This window comes from Camelus ferus, chromosome 11 (assembly GCF_009834535.1).
Source record: "Camelus ferus isolate YT-003-E chromosome 11, BCGSAC_Cfer_1.0, whole genome shotgun sequence".
Lineage (NCBI taxonomy): Eukaryota > Metazoa > Chordata > Mammalia > Artiodactyla > Camelidae > Camelus > Camelus ferus.
Genome location: NC_045706.1, coordinates 34,361,321 through 34,380,497, shown reverse-complemented (window position 1 = coordinate 34,380,497; position 19,177 = coordinate 34,361,321). Strand labels below are relative to the sequence as shown.

Here is a 19,177-nt window from a genome sequence, read left to right as displayed (position 1 = left end):
ATTTAGGCCTGTAATCCATTTTGAGATAATTTTTGTGAAAGTTATAAGGTCTGTGTCTAGATTATTATTATTATTTCTGCATGTGGATGTCCAGTTTTTTCAATATTATTTGTTGAAGAGACTATCATTTTTCTGTTTCACTGCCATTGCTCCTTTGTCGAAGATCAGTTGACTATATTTATAGAGGTCCATTTCTGGGCTTTCTATTCTGGTCTATTGATCCATTTGTCTATTCTTTCACTAATACCACACTGTCTTGATTGCTGTAGCTTTATAGTAAGTCTTTAGTTTGTGTCAAATCAGTCCTCCAATTTTGTTCTTCCCCTTCAACATTGTGTTGGCTGTTTGGGGTCTTTTGCCTCTCCATACAAGCTTTGAAAGCAGTTTGTCAATACCCTTAAAATAATGTGCTGAGATTTGGGTGGGGATTACATCGACATTATTACATTGACATTGTATGTCTTGTTTACTGAGGTTCTCAGAGAGTATGCAGGCAATGCAAACCTAGATTACAGATTGACATGAGCACTGCTATATTTCTGATTCAACTTCACTTTGAGTTGTGTAGAACTTTGAGACTCCAGTTTATCATGGAAAGAGTTTCTTTTTAAATTTCTTAACTGCCCTTGGCAAGCCCTGGACTGATTTTTTGCTTTCCTTAGCTAGCTAAGTTCTTAAAATGAAATTTCAAATCTTCTGAGATTGGCAAATAAACTTAAGAAAAAAGTGGCTCCAGTACTTCGCTTTTCTCTTGCAGTTCTTTGGGGTTTTTTCTTCCATTTGTCCTGTTAATTTCTTTCTATCTTCTTAGTTCTTTAGTGCTTTCAAAAAGTGTGTGTGTTTGAGTGAGTGTATATGTGTGTGTTACATCACTTCTGATTGTTTTCAGTATAGAGTAATGGACCACATAACTTAGAAAACCAGTAATAGCTTCCCCATTAATGTAAAAATTATACATTTAATAAAGTACATTTATGTACTTAATTTAAATATGATTTTTTTATTAATGTTATTTATTAGAAATTAAATTTCCTTGAAATTATTTAGTTTACTAAATATCAAAGATTGTTTTCTGTTCTTGGACTAAGGATAAAAATAATTTTTAACCTCTCAGAGCCGTATGGATGTCTATATGTCACATAACCCAGCAGGAACATCTGTTCAAAATATGCTCCACTGGAGTCAGGTATAAATTTTAAAATGTACTTTGATAAAATTTTATTCATACTACTCACAGTTTATCTCATCATTCCAGGTTTCATGCCATTGCCATAGAATGATAAATTTAAAAGGGTAAAATGAAGTTATTACATATTTGTATAATTCTTTAAAGTTTATACTATGTGTTAATATTATAACTTATTAGATCCTCTAAATGTAAGCAATTATCAGAGCAATATAATTACTTTCTGTTTTACAAATAAGAAAATGTTAATTCAGAACAGTAGACTAGAGATCATTTAGGTCATGTCCATCGTTTGACTTGCCCAAATATTTAAAACTAATTCTTTACAAATAACTAAGACTAGAGCACAAGTCTCTCAGTGCCTGCTCTTTTACTAGACTACATTTTCTCCTGTGTTAAATTGGGAACTCCATGGTTACCATGAGCAAGTTTTGTCCACTTTTCTGTTTGCAAGGCTAAGAGTTCTTGGCATTTAGTAGATACTCAGGAATATTTGTTGAGTAAATATTGATGAAGAAAAAAAAATCCAGTGTGAATATCATCTTAATATTGAGAGCCAGGATAATATCACAGAGAGAACACTGTGCTTGAGATGGAAATACCAGATATTGAATTTTTTTCTCTGAACCTTACTGGCAGTGTGACACTGAGCCAGATCATTTCATCTTTATGAATTCAGTTTTTTTTAATTTTAAAAGTAAAATTGATAATAATTCTCTGACCTAACAAAAATATTATGAGAATTAAATATGATGATTATGAGTGTTCTTTAAAGTTAGTAAATACTAGATATATTTAAAGTTTTATTAGTATATTGGTTAAGGGCTTACTCATTTAAAGTGTTTATGTTTGCTAAGTAATTGTTTTGAGGTAAATAATTTAAAATTTTATTATAGCTTATCTTTAGGTTTATTTTATTTCTGGTAATAGCTAGAACAGGGAAGTCTAAGCAACCTTTGTATTTATTCATACACTGGAACAGTATTTATTAGGTACCTACTGTGTGCCCTGCACTGTTCCTTGCTTATGGTATACCTCAGTGAACAGCATGTGGGATGTGCTCTTGAGCCTTGTGTTTTAAAGCAAGGATGTTGAGGGAAGTGTTACCTTAATCCTAGTGCACTTAGTCCTAGACACTCACTTTTGACCTCTAGATGCCGCTGAGGATTTGAGGGGAGACTTTATGTTACTCTAAATACAGAGGGCCCCTTTAATAAGGTAAAAGCCTTTGGGGAGATGTGCATTTACATGAAGATGGCAGAATTATAGTCTGCAAATTCCCCTGCTCCCCACCTCCTAGCTCTTCCATTTCTTACCCTATGTAAAGGAAGCAAAGAACACAGAACCACACCCACACAAACACCAACAGACTTAGTACAAAGAGGTCTTCTGTGCAATGAATACCTGACTTGTATCAGCTGCCACTGTAATGAACAAATGAGTATATTCTTAACTCTTCCATTTTTCTTTCAGCTTTTAAATTCTAGTCACTTGAAAGCTTTTGACTGGGGCAGTCCTGTTCTGAACTTGGTTCATTTTAATCAGGTACATAATTATGTATAAAACTAAAAACTACCTCCCTGGTCAGTTGAGATTGTTTTGCTGTAAAAATTAACCTGAAAAGCCCAAGAATACAGTAACATGATGAGAAAGATCAGCAGATGAAGATCATGTTGATTTGGATCCATATTTTCATTTTCAACTAAAGTGGCTTTTCCATGGGTTCTATGTATTTTAACAACAAATACCTTTGATAAGTCTAGAGAAAATGACAAGCAATAGAATAATACATCATCCCTCAAAAGGAAAATTACTATTTATGATATACATATCTCTGTGCTTGGTTAAATAAGATATAAAAGGCATAATATAGTTCTTGACTGTAAAACTATTGTGCTTGGGAAGATAAGACAAATACAATAATTAGGAAAAAAGTAGAAGTTAATGAGAAGTGGTAAAAATTGTCTGAGTATGATGACAAAAGTCTTGAAGTACTGGAACCCAAGTCTACCTACTTCATAATTTATGCTTTTCCGTCATACTTTTCTGCCTTAGCCAAACTCCATGCCAGGTGTAGTTTGCTTGTGTAAAACTCTGAAGTAAAATATAAAGATCAAATTCAATAAAATCAAATTTGACCTTGACTACCAATATTTATCATTTATTGATACAGATATTGACAATTATATAGACATAGAAAATTTTTAAAAAATACCTTTATTGTTTATAAATAAAAATGAAATGATCTGTGTGGAATGTCTGAATACTCTGAATCAGAACAAACTCTCTAATTTTGATTTGTACCTGATTTATTTCTAGGTAAAAATTATAATAACTACTCTCTCATACTCATTGCTTTCTTAATAATAATTTTAGATTAAGCTTATTTGAAATTTTTATTTCGATTTATCATTTAAAGAATTAGTAAATAACACCTTCTATGTATTATCCCCTGGGAAACTCTTATTTTTGCTTTTCGTATTTAGACAACTTCCCCGTTGTACAATGTGGCAAACATGAATGTGTCCACTGCAACTTGGAGTGGTGAAAGTGACTTGCTGGCTGATCCTGAAGATGTTAACATTTTACTTCCTGAAATCAGAAACCATATTTACCATAAAACTATTTCTTACTATAATCACATAGATTTTTTGTTTGGATTAGATGTATATCATCAAGTTTACCATGAAATCATTGACATTATCCAAGGCAATCTGTAAAGAACCATGGTACTCTGTGTTGAAGGATCTATATAATTTTTATTAAAATCCAATTTTTTTCTTACTTTGTATATTTTCCAGCTATTTAAATAAAGTCTGGATTTTTTTTCTTTCTTTCTTTTTATTTTTTTTTATTTTTTATTTTTTTTGCATTGCCCCTAGGCTTTTAATTCATTAAATCAGTGGCATTTATTATATCAGGGGTAATGGAAGATTATAACTCAGCCAAAGCAGTCTGTAAAGTTTCTAAATAGAATACAAATAACTAAAAACTGAAAAAATAATCTTAAACATTTTCAATTGCAAGAGATGGCTTTTTGAGGAAAAGTTTTTATTTTCTTCAAAGAAGCATGAGCATATATGACATCCTAAAAAATAGAGTTCAGAAGAATACTTGCTGATATGAAAGCTAATTTTTCTCTATGCTTAATGAATAGTAAAAACACTTTCTGAGCTTTGTAAAGGACTTTGGAGGAGGAAAGAAGGAAGAAAGCCTGGATGCCAGTGTAATGTTGCTGCCTTCTGCCCCACGTAAGGTCATTTTCAGAAGTAGGGAGGTCATAGAGACTGGATGGGATCCTCATTTCCCAGAATGAATAGCTTAGGGAGACTACAGTTGCCTTTTCCAGCCTACTGTGTAAGAGCGATAACAGTTGAAGTGTATTTCTAGGTCAGCAGTCTTGAGGGTGACCTCGCAAAATAGGCACTGCAGTGTAGTAAATGAAAGATTGAAGAGTCCTACACATCAGAAGAGTGTGGACATGTTCAACAGATTTCTGGAAGATGCGAAGAAGCTTGGGATTTGGAATGAAGGGATACTGTAGCCTTCTTCAAAATCACATGCAAGGATTTATGCTTTGGGGGAGGCCAAACTCCTCTTCTTTCCAATTCCTGAATAATGCCTAACTTCATTGGCCTTTTGTAATCCTTGAGGAGAGCAAGATTGAAAAGGGGAAGTTTAAAATTGTGAATTTACCACATGAAGATTGAGAAAATCGATTTGTAATTTACTGAATTAGAAAATTAAATTTTTTCCTCAAACAAAATGGAGATTGAAAGTCAAGTTCAGTTTTTAGGTTGCTAAATTGTACTTGACATATGCTTATGAACTTTAAATTTTTTTATATAAAAAATAAATGGAATATGTATAGATAGTAAGAAAAAATAAAATATATGCATTCATTATTGTGAATGCAACTAAGAGAAGGCAAATGATAACTTTGAAGATCATTGTTAAAGATAAGTTCTTCCTTTCTTTGGTAACCTTTGGTACTAAAACAGAACACTGAGAATGGATACATATTTAAAGATACCTTTTTAAACAGTTCAAGAATGGTAACATAGCATGTGTTACTTCAAAGCTTTCAAATGATCCTTTAAGAAGGCTAATGTATTAGGATAATTATCTAGAAGAATTACTTATGTTGAAGTTTAAAGAATAAGTTAGAAGTTTTGGGTAATGGTGGACTAAGTTATTCAGACCTGGAAATATGTAAAAAGCATTTATTTGAAGACAACAGCTAAAATTTTATGCAGTGAAAAATTACAGGGTCCAGAAAAAGAAACCCAGAGAAGTGTGCCTAGCATCTTAGATGTTTATATCCTAGCAACACCTGCTCATTCCAGAAGTATGATAAAGCCTGAAAAAAATTAATAGAGAATAAAAATTCAATTTAGCCTACCAATGGGAGGTTTCTGGTAAACCTCCATCCTCAGGCTTTGGATTAGAACCTCAATGGACTGTACCCTACCCTAGGAATAAAGTCAAAGTGGAAATTGAGCACCCTTTCAGGAACTATAGCTCTATTTTGAATCATATGTATTTTCAACATACTAAGATAGTTTGGGAATACTAATACCCTAGCCATCTGTGAAAGTAAATCCTCTCTGGAGAAAGATCAAATCATTCAGGATGCTTGAAATAATCCTAAAATTTTGCAATGTTTCAGGATAGGTCAATATACAAAAATAAGTTGTATGTTTATGTACTAGCATCAAATAATTGCAAAATGAAATTTAAACATACCATTTAAGAGTATCTGCTCAACTCTAAAGATCAACGGTTTTCTTCTAATGCTAGCAATGTAGCTTCTTAAAAGAATAGCATTCTTTCCCGGCTCTGTAGGCAGTCACAGTTGACTTGCTGCTGGCTTTGTAAGTGTATACCTGAACTAGTATTTGTGGTGAACTTGAATAAAACATCAGTGTGTCATTTTGATGTACTATCCTTTGTCTCGAAAATGTATAACTGTGCCTTTGACTTCTAACAGGCTGAACAGTTCTCAGAGCTTTCTGAGAATCTGCTTCCCAGGTTATAACCCTCAGTGTGGCTTGACTAAATCCCTCTTTTTCTTCTTAACTTGATAGTTAGTTGAATTTTCATCTACAACTATTATCAAGGTAGGAATTCCTGACCAGTAGTATCAGTGTCACCTGGGAAATTGTTGGAAATGAAGATTTTTAGACTCACCCTGGATCTACTATGTCAGGAATATTCATGTTTGAATAAGACTTCTAGGTGATTCAGATAATATACCAACGGTGGATGTAGGGAGACTGTTCACTAAGGTATTTCTGCATGTCTCAGATCAGTTTGTTTTTTTTTTTTTTTCCAAGGGTGTACCTAGACCAAACAGCCTTAGAAGACAGAGGTAAAGTCTCTCTCCATGGTAGAGGGCAGGTTTGTTCCTCACCAGTATGATAAAGAAAATGTCTCTCTCGGGGCAGAGACTGGACAAGTTGGTTAGCAGCCGCCTTAATAAGACTAAAGGTTCCTCACTGTGACATAGACCCAATACATATGTGATGTTCCTCTGGGTCTGCCTTTTTTTTTTTTTTTTTTCTTTTTGGCACCAAGGGGTGGTGGCTGTACATTGTGACTTAAATATCAGTGGGACCGTTTCTGGATCCATGGTGGCCAGGACGATGGCAGTGATTTCGAAACTCTTTTGGTTAGCTGGTGCGTATTTTGTGTGTATTCGGGGATATGAGGGCAGAAGAGCAATAAGATGAAGAGCCCACCCTTTACCTCCCAACCTCCTGACCTGGGGTTGCCTGTTGCTTCCTGACCTGTGCTTGCTCTCTTCTCCCCAGAAAGGGAAAGTGAGCTGACTTCAGTTCAGTGTACGGTCTAACCTGCTATTTCATGGAGTTTAACAAAAGAGCAAGTGGTATGCCCACAGCACCGATGGAGAGACTGAGCTTTAGCTCAGTAGACAGTAGAGAGCAATTTACTCAGCCTCAAGTAAGCGTAAGAAGTATCAACAGTCAATCCCAGGACTGTCTTTTCCAACATTCCTGATTCATGGCTCATTAGCTACCTTGAGTTTAGAAGATAAATTGAATACGAGGACTGGGAGAGAAGTTTCACCTCCCCAAGAATGTGTTCTCTCAATTATTTCTAGATAAACTTTCAAGTGAAAAATCTGATTTCTTTAAATTCTTTTCAATTAAAAATGACGAAAAGTTTGTGGATGCTAGTATACTTCAAAAATCAAAATTATAGGGAAAAAAACATTTCATTTAAAACATTACAGAAAAACATGTGTAAGAAAAGGAAGTATTTTTGGAAAAATAAATGGATAATTCTTTAAATCCAGAACTACTTTTCATCTTCTGCAATCATGGAAACAATTTCATTGTAAATTTCTTGAGGGGCGTTCATTGCCCACAAAAAGTCCAAGTGATTGTAAACAGAAATTTCCTTGTGGTAAATGAGATTAGGCAGTTTTGGAAGCAAAGGTTCAATGTCCTGGGGGTCAGCCAACCAGTCATTACCACCACTCCACACTGCAATTGGCACATTCATGGCTGTCAAATTGTAGTAAGGAGGGGTGGGCTAAAATGCAAGAGAGAAAGAATCAAGAGTTTTTATAGGTAACTGTACTTTAAACTCAATAATTCTTCCTTGTGTGGACTGGCTATCATTAATTGACTTAGTTTTTTTTTTAATAATTGAGAATTTTTCTAGCTTTTTAAGATGATAGATAGTCTCAAGATTTCTAATTCAATATACTAAAATTTTCTCTGTCCTAAACTTATGTTATGGCCAAGTCAGCAAAGCAAAATATTTTACCATATGCAATTTTCCATAGTATTTTAAAACTTTGTTATATTCATGTCTATATTAGACAAAAGGGAAAAGTGTGGAGAATATCCATTAAGAATAAACCTACTTTTCTTTACTTATATGCCACTGTTCAGAATGTTTTCCAGATCCTAGGTTCTGGCTCTTAAATTAGTGTCATTGCCTTGTGGGTTGAACCACCCTGAGCTGTGTTTGGCTTAGTGGAAGGGAGGGTGGAATTGAGAGTGGGTGTTTCACACCCGACTTGGCCCTCCCTCCAAGATGGAGTCTCTGATTACTGGTGTTAGAGCCCAGAGCAAAGGTCGACTTGTGCCTGAGGGTTTTGAAGAGGTGTTGGTTTGGAGGAATAAGTCTTTGCCGCAAACGTTTGATGTGATGGTGTTGAGAAAGCCTCTTTAAAGGCATCGAATATTAAAATTAAAAAAGGAAGCTGGGTCATCTTTTCTACAGATAGGATACTGTGGTGAAGAGACATAAATCCCTTCTAGATATTTAGTCATTGAAGCAGAAGAAAATTCATAGGGTTGCTCAGGTACTACTTGGACAGAAAAATTGGGATGAGGTGAAGTAGGAGAGAGGATTTTTTAAAAATGACAGTGTACTGGCCTCATTCAAAATTAACCTCTCATAATGTGACAGTTTATTCTGAGCTGAGGGCTTATACACATTACCCCTTAATTACTCTCAATAGCTCTCTGAGTCTGGGTGGAGAAATGAAAAGTTATTGTCTCAGTTCATATTGATCTCAGATGGGATGAACTGCAAAGCCTGGCTTCTTTGTGCTAAAAGTGGGAGGAATGCTCAAAACATCTACCTGTATACAGGGTCCCTGTCTGCTAAAAAATATTTCCAGCCTTGAACTGCAAGCACACCAAACTTCTTTAATGTTTGGGATGTGGTGGAAAAACTTCTCAACAAAGGAGAGAATATTATTTAAAAAGACCAGGGATTCCAGCTCCATATTAGAACAGTTAGAATTAGTGGTTTATGCTATCAGAAAATTGCACTTTGGAAAGAAGACAGCGTGCGGGGGTCTGGGACACAGGGCAGGTCTGTCTAATGCAGTGAGGGGTGATAAGTTCTGGGGGGGGTCTCACATGCAGTGATGTGGCACTTTGAGGGCACAGCCGCTGGGGCACAAGGGCTCAGTGGAAGAAATGGAGACCAGTGTGACATTTCACACGATGAAGAGATTCCAAGGAAATTATCACCCACATTGTAACTTCCTTAAGCCTAGGTCTGGGCAACAACATTTCTTTGGAAAATACTTGCAAAGTTATCATAATTTCATCTTTAAACTTGTATATCTTTGATTTCAAAAGTGAGTAACTTCAACTTCATAAGCTTACCTGCTTCTGGTGCATTATGTTCTGATACTGGATTCCCCAGTAAAAACCTTGGAATTTCCCAGACCTAATAACCTAATGTGAGAAGTTAAATACATGTGTAAAGTTTTTAAAAAATCACTTGGTTGTGTGAATAGTTAAATAATAAGCATCTCCAAGTAGTTTACTTTTAATTGAATTATTTTTTTAAACATTTCTCTCATTCCAAAAATAAAGGTTGTTAATCATTCAGGACAACTTATTCAAGTTTAAATGCACCTTTGCCTGAAATAATTTTTCTTACCATTCAAGTCATAAAAGCCATTTATTTCTTGTTACCCAAAGTGCCTGTTTTCATATGATTTTCATTAATATGAATTAATAGTTACTCTCAACTGGTTGTCACATGCCAGGAAAATTCCCTACCAGGAGCATTTGACAGACTACTTTAAGAACATGCTTTAGGTAAAGTAAGAAGGGTCAGGGCCACAAAAATTCTGAACAGCACTTGAGAAATGATACCTGGATCCAGTGGAGCATGTTTTAAACTGAAGTTCCCACTGGATTATGTGCTAAATACACATCTAAGTGACTCTAGAAAGCAAACACGCAAGCACACATATGCACACTTAGATATATATTAAGAGTCTTAAAAACAGCTAAGATTTAAGTTTTTCTGATCCAAGTAAAGTGCTTAAGCGCAGTGTTACTGGACGTTTATGATTCACAGAGTTGTACATCACTTTAGAGCTTGCGAAGTGCAATTGAATGGGCTAAATTTCAGAGTATAGAACTAAACTGATAATTCTGAGTAAGGATAGTTGTCAATGCATAACAGCATTGGTAGCAAAACATGGTATACTATGAGCTATATTGTTTGGCACTGTGTTCTGTATACTTTACAGATACTAATTCATTTCATCTTCACAACTCATTTTGTGGATAAGGAAATCAAGACAGAGGAGCTGAAGTCTGTTTCAAAGATAGGATTTAAATTTAGGCTTTTAGCCTGAATCCAAGTTCTTAACTACTTTGTAATGCTGATTTTGTCATAGGTGTTTTAAAACACCAACTCAATACAAAGAAAATGAAATAGAAGATAAAGAGTGTGGACAATATCTTACACAAACAGTCTTTCTGAGATAAGTTTTAGAAAGTTTATGGTCATGACTGTCAGCATTAGAAGTATTTGTAATAACATTTATTCAATGCCTAGATATTTTTTCCCTACAGAGGAGGCTGGAAAATATATGGTTCAATGCCTCCTCTCACAGAATTTAAATATCACACCAATTATTCAGGTGGTCAGAAGTGAGAAATGAGGTGTTATATTTTTTTCTACATGCTGTTTATTTCATGGTGCAATGGGGGGATGGAAGGAACCTGGAGATGACAAACTGGGAGCAATGCCCTGTGATTTGAGTTTATCTGCATGTCATGGACAGCATTCTGAAGTGATTCCTAGTTCTAAAAAAGTATCATTCCAAAGCGATGATGAGACAAGTGCTCAAATGTTGTTTAAAATATTTAGATTAGAAATTTCATTGCATACAAACCATGTTCATGTTCTTATTGTCAAATCCAGTCACGAGAAACAAGGCATTGCTGCAAAGGAGATTCAGCACATCTTGAGAGCACACTTCAGTATCAAGAAATTGATGGCAAAAATTTTGTGGGGGAAATATTTTGTTACCAAATATAATCTGAAGAAAAAGATCATTAAGGATTTGCAAATATCAAGCTGCAGAAAAGACTCAATAATTTGTCTAGTTTACTAGTACAAATGGGAATAGACTGATGATATTTTCATATTTCTATTTGTTGTCTCAGAAAGATTAAATGCTTTCTCTTATTGAATTTCCACAATAAAGATGTGGAGTGGGCAGGGCTAGTATCAATATTGGGTATTTATTTTTGCACTGAAGACTGTACTGGCAGCTGAGAAGAAGTATAAGACACAAAGAGTTAGAGACTAGTTGGGGTATTAAGAGTTATGGAATAAAATCATAAAACAACATGGTAAAATGTCATCATTAAGTGCCAAGATGTGTAATTTCAGGAATAAATAATTTTAAAAAATCAGGAGGTGACTCCAAGCCATATTTTCAGCAAAAACTTTAAAAAGGCAAAGTGGATGCATTGTTTAATAATGGAAAGGACTCACCCCAGTTGTTCTTCAGGAAAGCAGATATTTTGTTTTCCCCATTTTATTATTTTTTAATTGAAGTATAGTTGACTTACAATATTATAGTAGTTTCAGGTGCACAACGAGGTGATTCCACATTTTTAACATTGCACACCATACAAAATTATTACAAAGTAGTATCTGTATTCCCTGTGCTGTCATTATATCCATGTAACATTCATGTTATAACTGGTAGTTTGTACCTTGTTATCCCCATTTTATACATGAGAAACATAAGGCTAATAAATAGTCAGAATCTTGGACTAATAAGAACTCAGTTATAACTAGAATCCTGACCCAAGCCTCAAGTCTCTGACTTAAGGTCCATTGCTTCTTTTTAACTTCTCTCTACATCACCTGAAAATCTGAAGACAAATAAGAAATACGTTCTGAAAAAAATGTAGGCAGTAAACATACTCATGATCCTCACACAATTTTCAATTTTGAGTAAAAGTTTTACAAATGAGGTTGGACTGCAGGTAAAATCTCTTAGGATTTAGACACATGTGTTAATCAAGAGTGAAAGAAATGAAAGGACACAACCATAAAAGAGAATGGCATCGTTACATTTTGTAGCCTGATGTAAACTGTTCCCCTCACCAAAACTGTATGTGCGTGTATGTGTTGGTTTCAGTGGGTAGGAGAAGTTGGTGATTAAGCATTGGGAAAGATTAATTCCCCATCATGTATGCCTACTTAATATTTATGGCCTGTTGGAATCTGTGCTGCTGCCCTATGAAATCTGCATTTAAAGAGGAAGGAAATAGTAGGAAAAAGGGTATTTGAAAAGGAATCTAGAAGTCCTTGCCTCAGTTTACCACTGCTTTCTTCCCCCTGCTCTCCTTTTCTCTTCCCTTCCCTTTCTTTCCTACCCCTCTTCCCAACTTTCTTGAACCAGGCTCCTTATTTGACCTTTTGGTTTTGCTTTTATTTCCCCTTCCCATATCTTGGGGGGTGGAATCACAGCCTTGACAGAGGTGTGTGGGTGCTTAGTAAACATGTACAAAAGAACAAAAATATTCCCAGGCATTGCTAACCCACACAAAGTAATCAGGAACAAAGAAATAACTGCAGCTCTCATAAACCGTAATGGGGATTCCAACGTGGTCAGCACGATTCAAGAAATAACATATAAATATGTTTATTCTCATTCTTAGATATAAACATGATTGTCCACCAAGTGTTTTTGTTCTCTTTCTATCAGTATGAAATCCATGAACAATTTAATATCTTAGATCCAGTTAAAGGGAATCACATACCTTGAAAAGGAACGAAGGTATATGTCCCATTATCTTGAACAAGCCTTTGGCGTACTTCAATGTGGCAACTGGAGCTAATGAATAAAAGGCTTTGATTTTTTTAACCAGTGTGGGATTGGTGGAAAAGGTGATAAATTCTGAAACAGAACAAGGAACACGTGAAAAGGTATGCTTGTGTGTGTATTTTACAAGTATGACATTACTTTGGACTTACTGAGGATGCCATCTGAGACAACCTGAAATTGACAAAGTGATCAGATTTTAGTATATTTGTTTTATATTCATATATTCTCTCTGGGGACATGAGGCTAGAACTTTTAAAAAGTTATAATAAACTGTCTTACCTGACTTTAGAAAATAGGCCAACTTTAGAATAATCATATGGTAACAAAAATGTCATCATTTAAATTACATACAGGCTTTATTGAGTTTAAATTTATCTTATCTCATAACAATGAGAATTAATTGACCGTCAATATGTGTAGGGTAATAAGTGGAAAAGTTAAAGCACAAATTTGAAATCTGACCAGAGTTTGAAACCGGCTTCTGTGGTTTACTAGCTTTGTGACTTTGGGACAGTCACCTAAGCTCTAAGAGCCTTAGTTTCCTCATCTAGAATTAAATGATTAATTTAATCATTAATTAAATGATTGCTTCCTTAGGTTATTTAGGAAGTAATTGAGGTGAATCATGTAAAGTATTTACCAGGAGCTAGTCACATAGTAAATGCTTGACAAATGGAGTCTGAAGTAATTCCAACATCTATGCACAGTAAATATACTCAACTCCTGTCCACATTTAATTGATTTCATAGAAATAGACTGGGATGTAATCAAAGGATTATTAAGTTAAACTCTTTACAGCTGAACAACATAAGACAATCCCTCCCTATTGTTAACAACAACATATTGACAAAAGTAAAGAATGGCTAGAAAGAAAACCATTCTGATTTATACAACTACCTCAGTTTTATAATATTCACCCTGATTCCTTTGGAGGAAGAATGGTCTTTCCAAGAGCACTGTGTTTATTGAGTTCTTTATCTAGTTGCCTAACTGCAGATTACAGCCAGAAGATCACCCAGAGTAAGGAAAAATCACAGACAAGGAGCCTGAGTAGGTATCAGTAGGTCCATAAAATGTCAGGCCATTGACTTCTCTGAATAAACTTAATTTTACTTTAGACACAATTCTAACAAGAATACTTGCCTAACTTCCAAGAGCATAGCAGATTGGGAGATATAAATTAGAAAGCAGAAACAACGTCCTGAAATTTATGAGTGTGGTGAAAAAAACCAACTGTCCACTGCTGTGAAAGAAAAATGGAAATGTTTGAAATTTAAATACTCAAAAGAATGGTAGGTTGGAGTTATTTTGTGTCAGGACAAGCAGTTCTACTTACCTCAAACAAGCCTAAGGAAATTGTTGCACTGCAGATAAAATCAGTATTTTTATGACCCTAGATCATCAAGAAAAGATAATGATACGTGGTTAGGTTCTAGAAGTATTTTTTCTATGTATTTAGGAGGTGGAAACAACAGGTTTTGCTTGTATACTGAACACGCTGTGTAAGAGAACCAGAGCAGTCAAGGTTCTCACCATGGTTTGTGGCCAGCGCACCTGGAGTAGTGGAGACACCATTAGCCAAGATGAGGAAGACTGTGAGGAAGGCTGATGTGGCCAAAAGAGCAGGGACTCAGTTTTTGGACTCGTGTTAGGTGCTATTGGAGATTGAAGTGAAGGAGTCAGGCAGTCAATTGTAGATACATATCTGGAGTTTTGGGAAGAAAACTGAACTGAAAATTTAAAATGTGAGTCATCTGTACATAAGACAAAATGCAATAACCAAAGAAGTGGGTTCAGACAGTAAAGAGGAGGGGTCCAAGGACTAATCCCTGGGCCACAATTAATTTGGAAGATGAGGAATCTGGTAAAGAAACTTGGAAATAATGATGACAGTAGCATAAAGGAAGCAGGAGTATCTGGTGTTCTGGAAGACAAGCAGAGTGAGTGTTAGAAGAAGAATGTAGTCAACTGTGGAAGGAGCTTTGACAAGTCATGTGAAATGAAGTCGACAATTGACCATTGATTTAGAAGTTATAAGGGAATCTTTATAACAGCAACTTTGGTGGAGTGGTTGGGAACAAAAGCATAATCAAGTGAGTTCAAGACAGCCTGAGAGAATCTGTAAAAGGAAGAAATAGGCTGAAGCAGAAGGTAGAAACTGGGGATCAAATGAGAGAAATGATGGTGAATTTTTTATGCTGCTCCTCACTGTTAGCCAGTGACGTTGCTTCCAACTACAAGTGTGAGCATCAGAATCTCCATATGTGGACACATGCAAGGAAGTGGATGAAATGGGTCGGGGGAGCCTGTTGAAAGTTCTCTTCCTAGTGTATGTTCATCCTAAAATGCCAATCTCACCTGCTGAATTTAAGACAGAAATTCAGTGAAGAAGAGATTCCCAATGTTTTTGTCACTCTGTAATAGGTTATGATCCCAAGGAGATGAGGATTAGTACTCAGGAAGTTTTTAGAAAAGCACTTTTAGAGGAAAGGGCAAAAATCAGGACTAGGCAAAGGGAGAAGCTGGGCAATGATGCTGTCCCCAAAAGGCGTCAGCCATCTCTATATGGGATGGCTCTTCACCAGTGGGACTAGGTAGCTGGGCCTTCACCCACTTGTTGACCAGTTATTAAATGCAGGATGTCCCGGGAAGGGACCTTGGGTTCTCCTAAGCAAATGCAAAATCACGAGCTGCCTTGCATGCAGGTGGGTCTGAATGAATGCCTCAGACTTGAGGGGATTCCTGGGCAGCAAAGCACAGTGTCACAATCACATGGTCAACAATAGACTCAAATTCCTTGTTAAAAAGTGGGAAATGTTCAGGATTACCAAAATTTACTCCTTTACTTTTCAAAGCTATCTGAAAATTTAACCTCTTCAGATGGAATTTATGTCAACTTAGGACCAACTCCTGTGCTTTTTTAAAAAGAGCATGTTGAGTATGTCTAAAACTTTTCTCGATCATCTTGGGTCATAAAAATTTTGCTTTTAGATGCAATGCAACAATTTCATTAGGATTATTTGAAATAAATACAACTGCTTGTCTTGACACGAAATAAGTTCAATGTACCATTCCTTTGAGTATTTAAGCAATTAGCATGACAAACATGTCTGCATGGCCAGTGGGAAAGGCCAAATGAGCTAAACTGCCCACTACATGCTTTTACCTACCAATAGTGGTACCCTGGGAGTGGCCAATATAGTGTAGCTTCTCCTGTCCAGTTTTATTTAAAATGAAGTGAATTGTGGATGGAAGGTCATATTTAGCCATTTCATCAAAGCTGTAAGAAAAAAATAAATCAAGACCTGACTTTGCTATAAACTCTAAAAGACAAACATTTATAACTAAGGCTTCCTTTGAGAAATAGAAAACTAGATTCTCTAAGGATTGTTGCTTAGAGACTATTAGTGAGTGCTTTTGGAGTTGACTTCTTATAAAGATCTGACATCATTTCTGAAGCACAGTGTTACAGCTTCAAATTTAATCCAAACACAATAGTACCTCTAGCTGGGGACTATTTCTATCACTGAAAGTGAATGTCAGATTTAATATGTACTATGAACCATTTCCCTCTCTATTTTATTCTTTACAAATCAGCCAAAATGGTCTTTTGAAAATGAAAACAAATTATGCCACTCCCCAGTTGAAAGCTTTCCAGTGGCTTCTCATTATACTTAGAAGGGGCTCCAAGGCCCTCACCATGACCTTCACAGTCCTGCCTGACCTGGCCCTTGTCAGCACCTCACATCTCTCCTGTCCCTCTCCCTCTTCCTCCAGATGTGGGCTTCCTTCCAGTTCCCAGAACTTTCAGAGAACTTTTATGCCTCAGTGTCATCAGCCAAATTCTCTTCCGTTCTCCGTTTCCTTAGTAACTTCCAGGAATAAGGCACAAGTGGGCCACTGATAGAAAATCTTAGATAATCTCTCCATGGTGTCCAAATTTCATTGTCTTCCCCCACCAGTTGATTATTGATGATGACAAATGCTGTTCACGAACTCCAACTGAGTTTAACATCCTCTTAAATCCGAATAGATATTCCTTTCAGAAACTGTTGGAGGCAACAAATTTCCTTGCTTCAGTCATTCTGCTCATTCCACGTTGAAAAACACAATCACGTAACGGTGGTACTGAGATCGCAGACAGTTTGGAGGAAAGACTTCCCTGGGAATGAGGGATGGGGAAGAATCCAAGAGGGGATTAAAACGCAAATGGCTTCCTTCTCCTCTTACTTGGTTTGTAATTTGTTAAAATGAGACTGAATTGGAAGGGGTGAATACCCATGCTTTTTTTTTTCTTTTTAACACCATATTTGTCTTCAGTTGTCCATTTTTAATTGTCCCTTTCTTTACCTGAAAGCCCAGAATTCAGTTGAGTCTGGTGAATAGTATAAATTTCTCCTGGCCCGGGTATTTCCTCTGCTGCTCCCCAGCCACACATCATAACTAGCATCTGCCAGGAGGATGCCTAGGCTGTTGCCAGGCAGGTTGGCAATCCAGTTTGTGGCCAATGTCAGCAGACCATGCTGCAGAAACACAACAGCTGTCTGACCTAAAGAAGAAAATTGCTTGAAACCTTCATAAATACATTCCTTAGTCTCCTGTAAACATGAAGTTAGAAGTAGGCTTTCACATGACTAGAATTAAATGTGTGCTTGAGTTGGATATTTTTGAATCTGTTATCCTAACTGTGTTGATAATTTCTCAGATGAAAAAAGTTTCATGCTGTACACTTTAAATACGTGCCATTTATTGTATGCCAATTAAACCTGAAAAGGCTATTGAAAAAATGACAGTCTAAGGACACTCAGCATTGTGTTAATTTAAGTCAGGCTTCTGTTTAAGGAGTCTGAGTTCCCACCCAGTACAGCAAACTAAAATCCTGGGCCAGTGTGTGCTCCACTTCCTCATCATAGAAGCCAGTGTAAATCAGGTGTCACTCAGATCCTCAGCTTAATCTCAGAGATTCAAGGAGGTTCCAGGTGTTTTTTAAATGAGTAACTTAATCTCATATTCTATGATTAGAATGTATTTGACTGGAATCTATTTGATTCAGGATTTGAGACATTCTTTTTTTTTTTTTTCCCTCATACGAATCCTACCTAAATGCTTAGCATCATTCTTCGCATGAGGAATCCCGGTAGAGCTGAAGGATGTAACCGTCTGCAGTTATAACTTCATACGTTATACATGGGTAACCGCAGTAGGAAATCATCTGACTCTGAATAGAGGAAAGTCAGAACATTTAGCTTCATGAGTTCACTTGGCAGTTTTATGATTCTTAAAATAGAACTTCCAATTGGTTGGGGTAACATGTACTACATAAAGAAAGCTTTCAGATTTTATAATTTTTAAAATTATAAGAAATTTTTAAAGAATTAATAAGAGTAATAGTGCCAGTATCTTTTGGAACAGATTTTTTAAATTAGTGGTAAGAGTAACTTACAACATTCATATTAGCTTCAGGGTTTACAGTGTTTTTATCAAATAAACAAAATGCATTTCTAGACATGTAGATGAAACACACTGTTGTAAGTAGCCACCACACTTTGAATCTATGAGGGGAAAGAAGTTATTAGCATGTTGTGGTTAATTGTTACAAGGTAAAGTCATGTTATTGGGCTGCCTTGCTATTTGCTTCACAGGTTTTGCATTTATCACCATGCCTATCCTCTGGTTCTCCTTGTTTCTCATCACCTTGTTGATTAGATGGTTTTTCCAACACCTTTGCCATTCTGGTCATTTATTTTTGGTTATGCACATGATTCTATTTCCCCAATGGACATTTGCTCTATCAACCTACCCTTGTAGACTTGATGTTAGAGCTATCATTTACTATCTGTATAAACTGAGTTGCTCTCCCCCTGACACCTCACTAAAAAAGATGTTTAATTCCTCACCCCCAGTCCTCAGAATGCCAGTGGACTTGGAAACAGTGTTATTGTGGATGTAATTTGTTCAGATGAAGTAATACTGGAGTAGGGTGAGCTCCTAATCCAGTATGAGTGATCTCCTTGTAAGAAGATGGCCATGTGAAGACAGAGTCACACAGGGAGAACAGATCGTGCAGGTGAAGGCAGAGATTGAAGTTACGCAGCTGCAAGCCAAGGAGCAGCAGGGACTGCTGACAAACAGCCAGAAACTAGGAAGGGGCCATGAAAGTTCTAGAGGAAGCATGACCTGCAAACACCTGGATTCCACAAATTTCAGACAATAATTTTCTGTTATTTTAAGCCACTCAATTGTTCTATTTTGTTCTATCAGTCCAAGAAAAATGTACCTCATCTGTCAGAAAAAGAAGAAAAAATTAATACTGGAAATGATCCTCTTTGTTGAAAATGTGAATGAAACAA

At 36.1% G+C, this 19,177-nt stretch overlaps 2 protein-coding genes across 3 annotated transcripts in view; one reads left to right on the top strand and one right to left on the bottom strand.

Moving 5' to 3' along the window:
- LIPJ (lipase family member J) overlaps positions 1-7,291 on the top strand; it is a 34,483-nt gene extending 27,192 nt beyond the window's left edge. Inside the window, exons 8-10 of one of the 2 annotated variants that reach the window (XM_032491385.1) lie at positions 1,115-1,186; positions 2,660-2,731; positions 3,673-7,291. In XM_032491385.1, the coding sequence (XP_032347276.1) occupies positions 1,115-1,186; positions 2,660-2,731; positions 3,673-3,906 (378 nt within the window). In that variant the 3' untranslated portion in view covers positions 3,907-7,291. The remainder of the gene's footprint in view (positions 1-1,114; positions 1,187-2,659; positions 2,732-3,672) is intronic. The other variant, XM_032491384.1, reaches the window with a different exon arrangement.
- A 175-nt stretch (positions 7,292-7,466) lies between these two features.
- Positions 7,467-18,511, bottom strand: LOC102518047 (gastric triacylglycerol lipase-like). The gene is given in 10 exon segments (XM_032491386.1): positions 7,467-7,744; positions 9,343-9,414; positions 9,841-9,912; positions 10,875-11,021; positions 12,763-12,899; positions 15,998-16,107; positions 17,178-17,367; positions 17,918-17,960; positions 17,962-18,045; positions 18,271-18,511. Coding segments are annotated over 10 exon segments (1,158 nt in total). The 5' UTR covers positions 18,337-18,511; the 3' UTR covers positions 7,467-7,507.
- Positions 18,512-19,177: the final 666 nt, after the last annotated feature.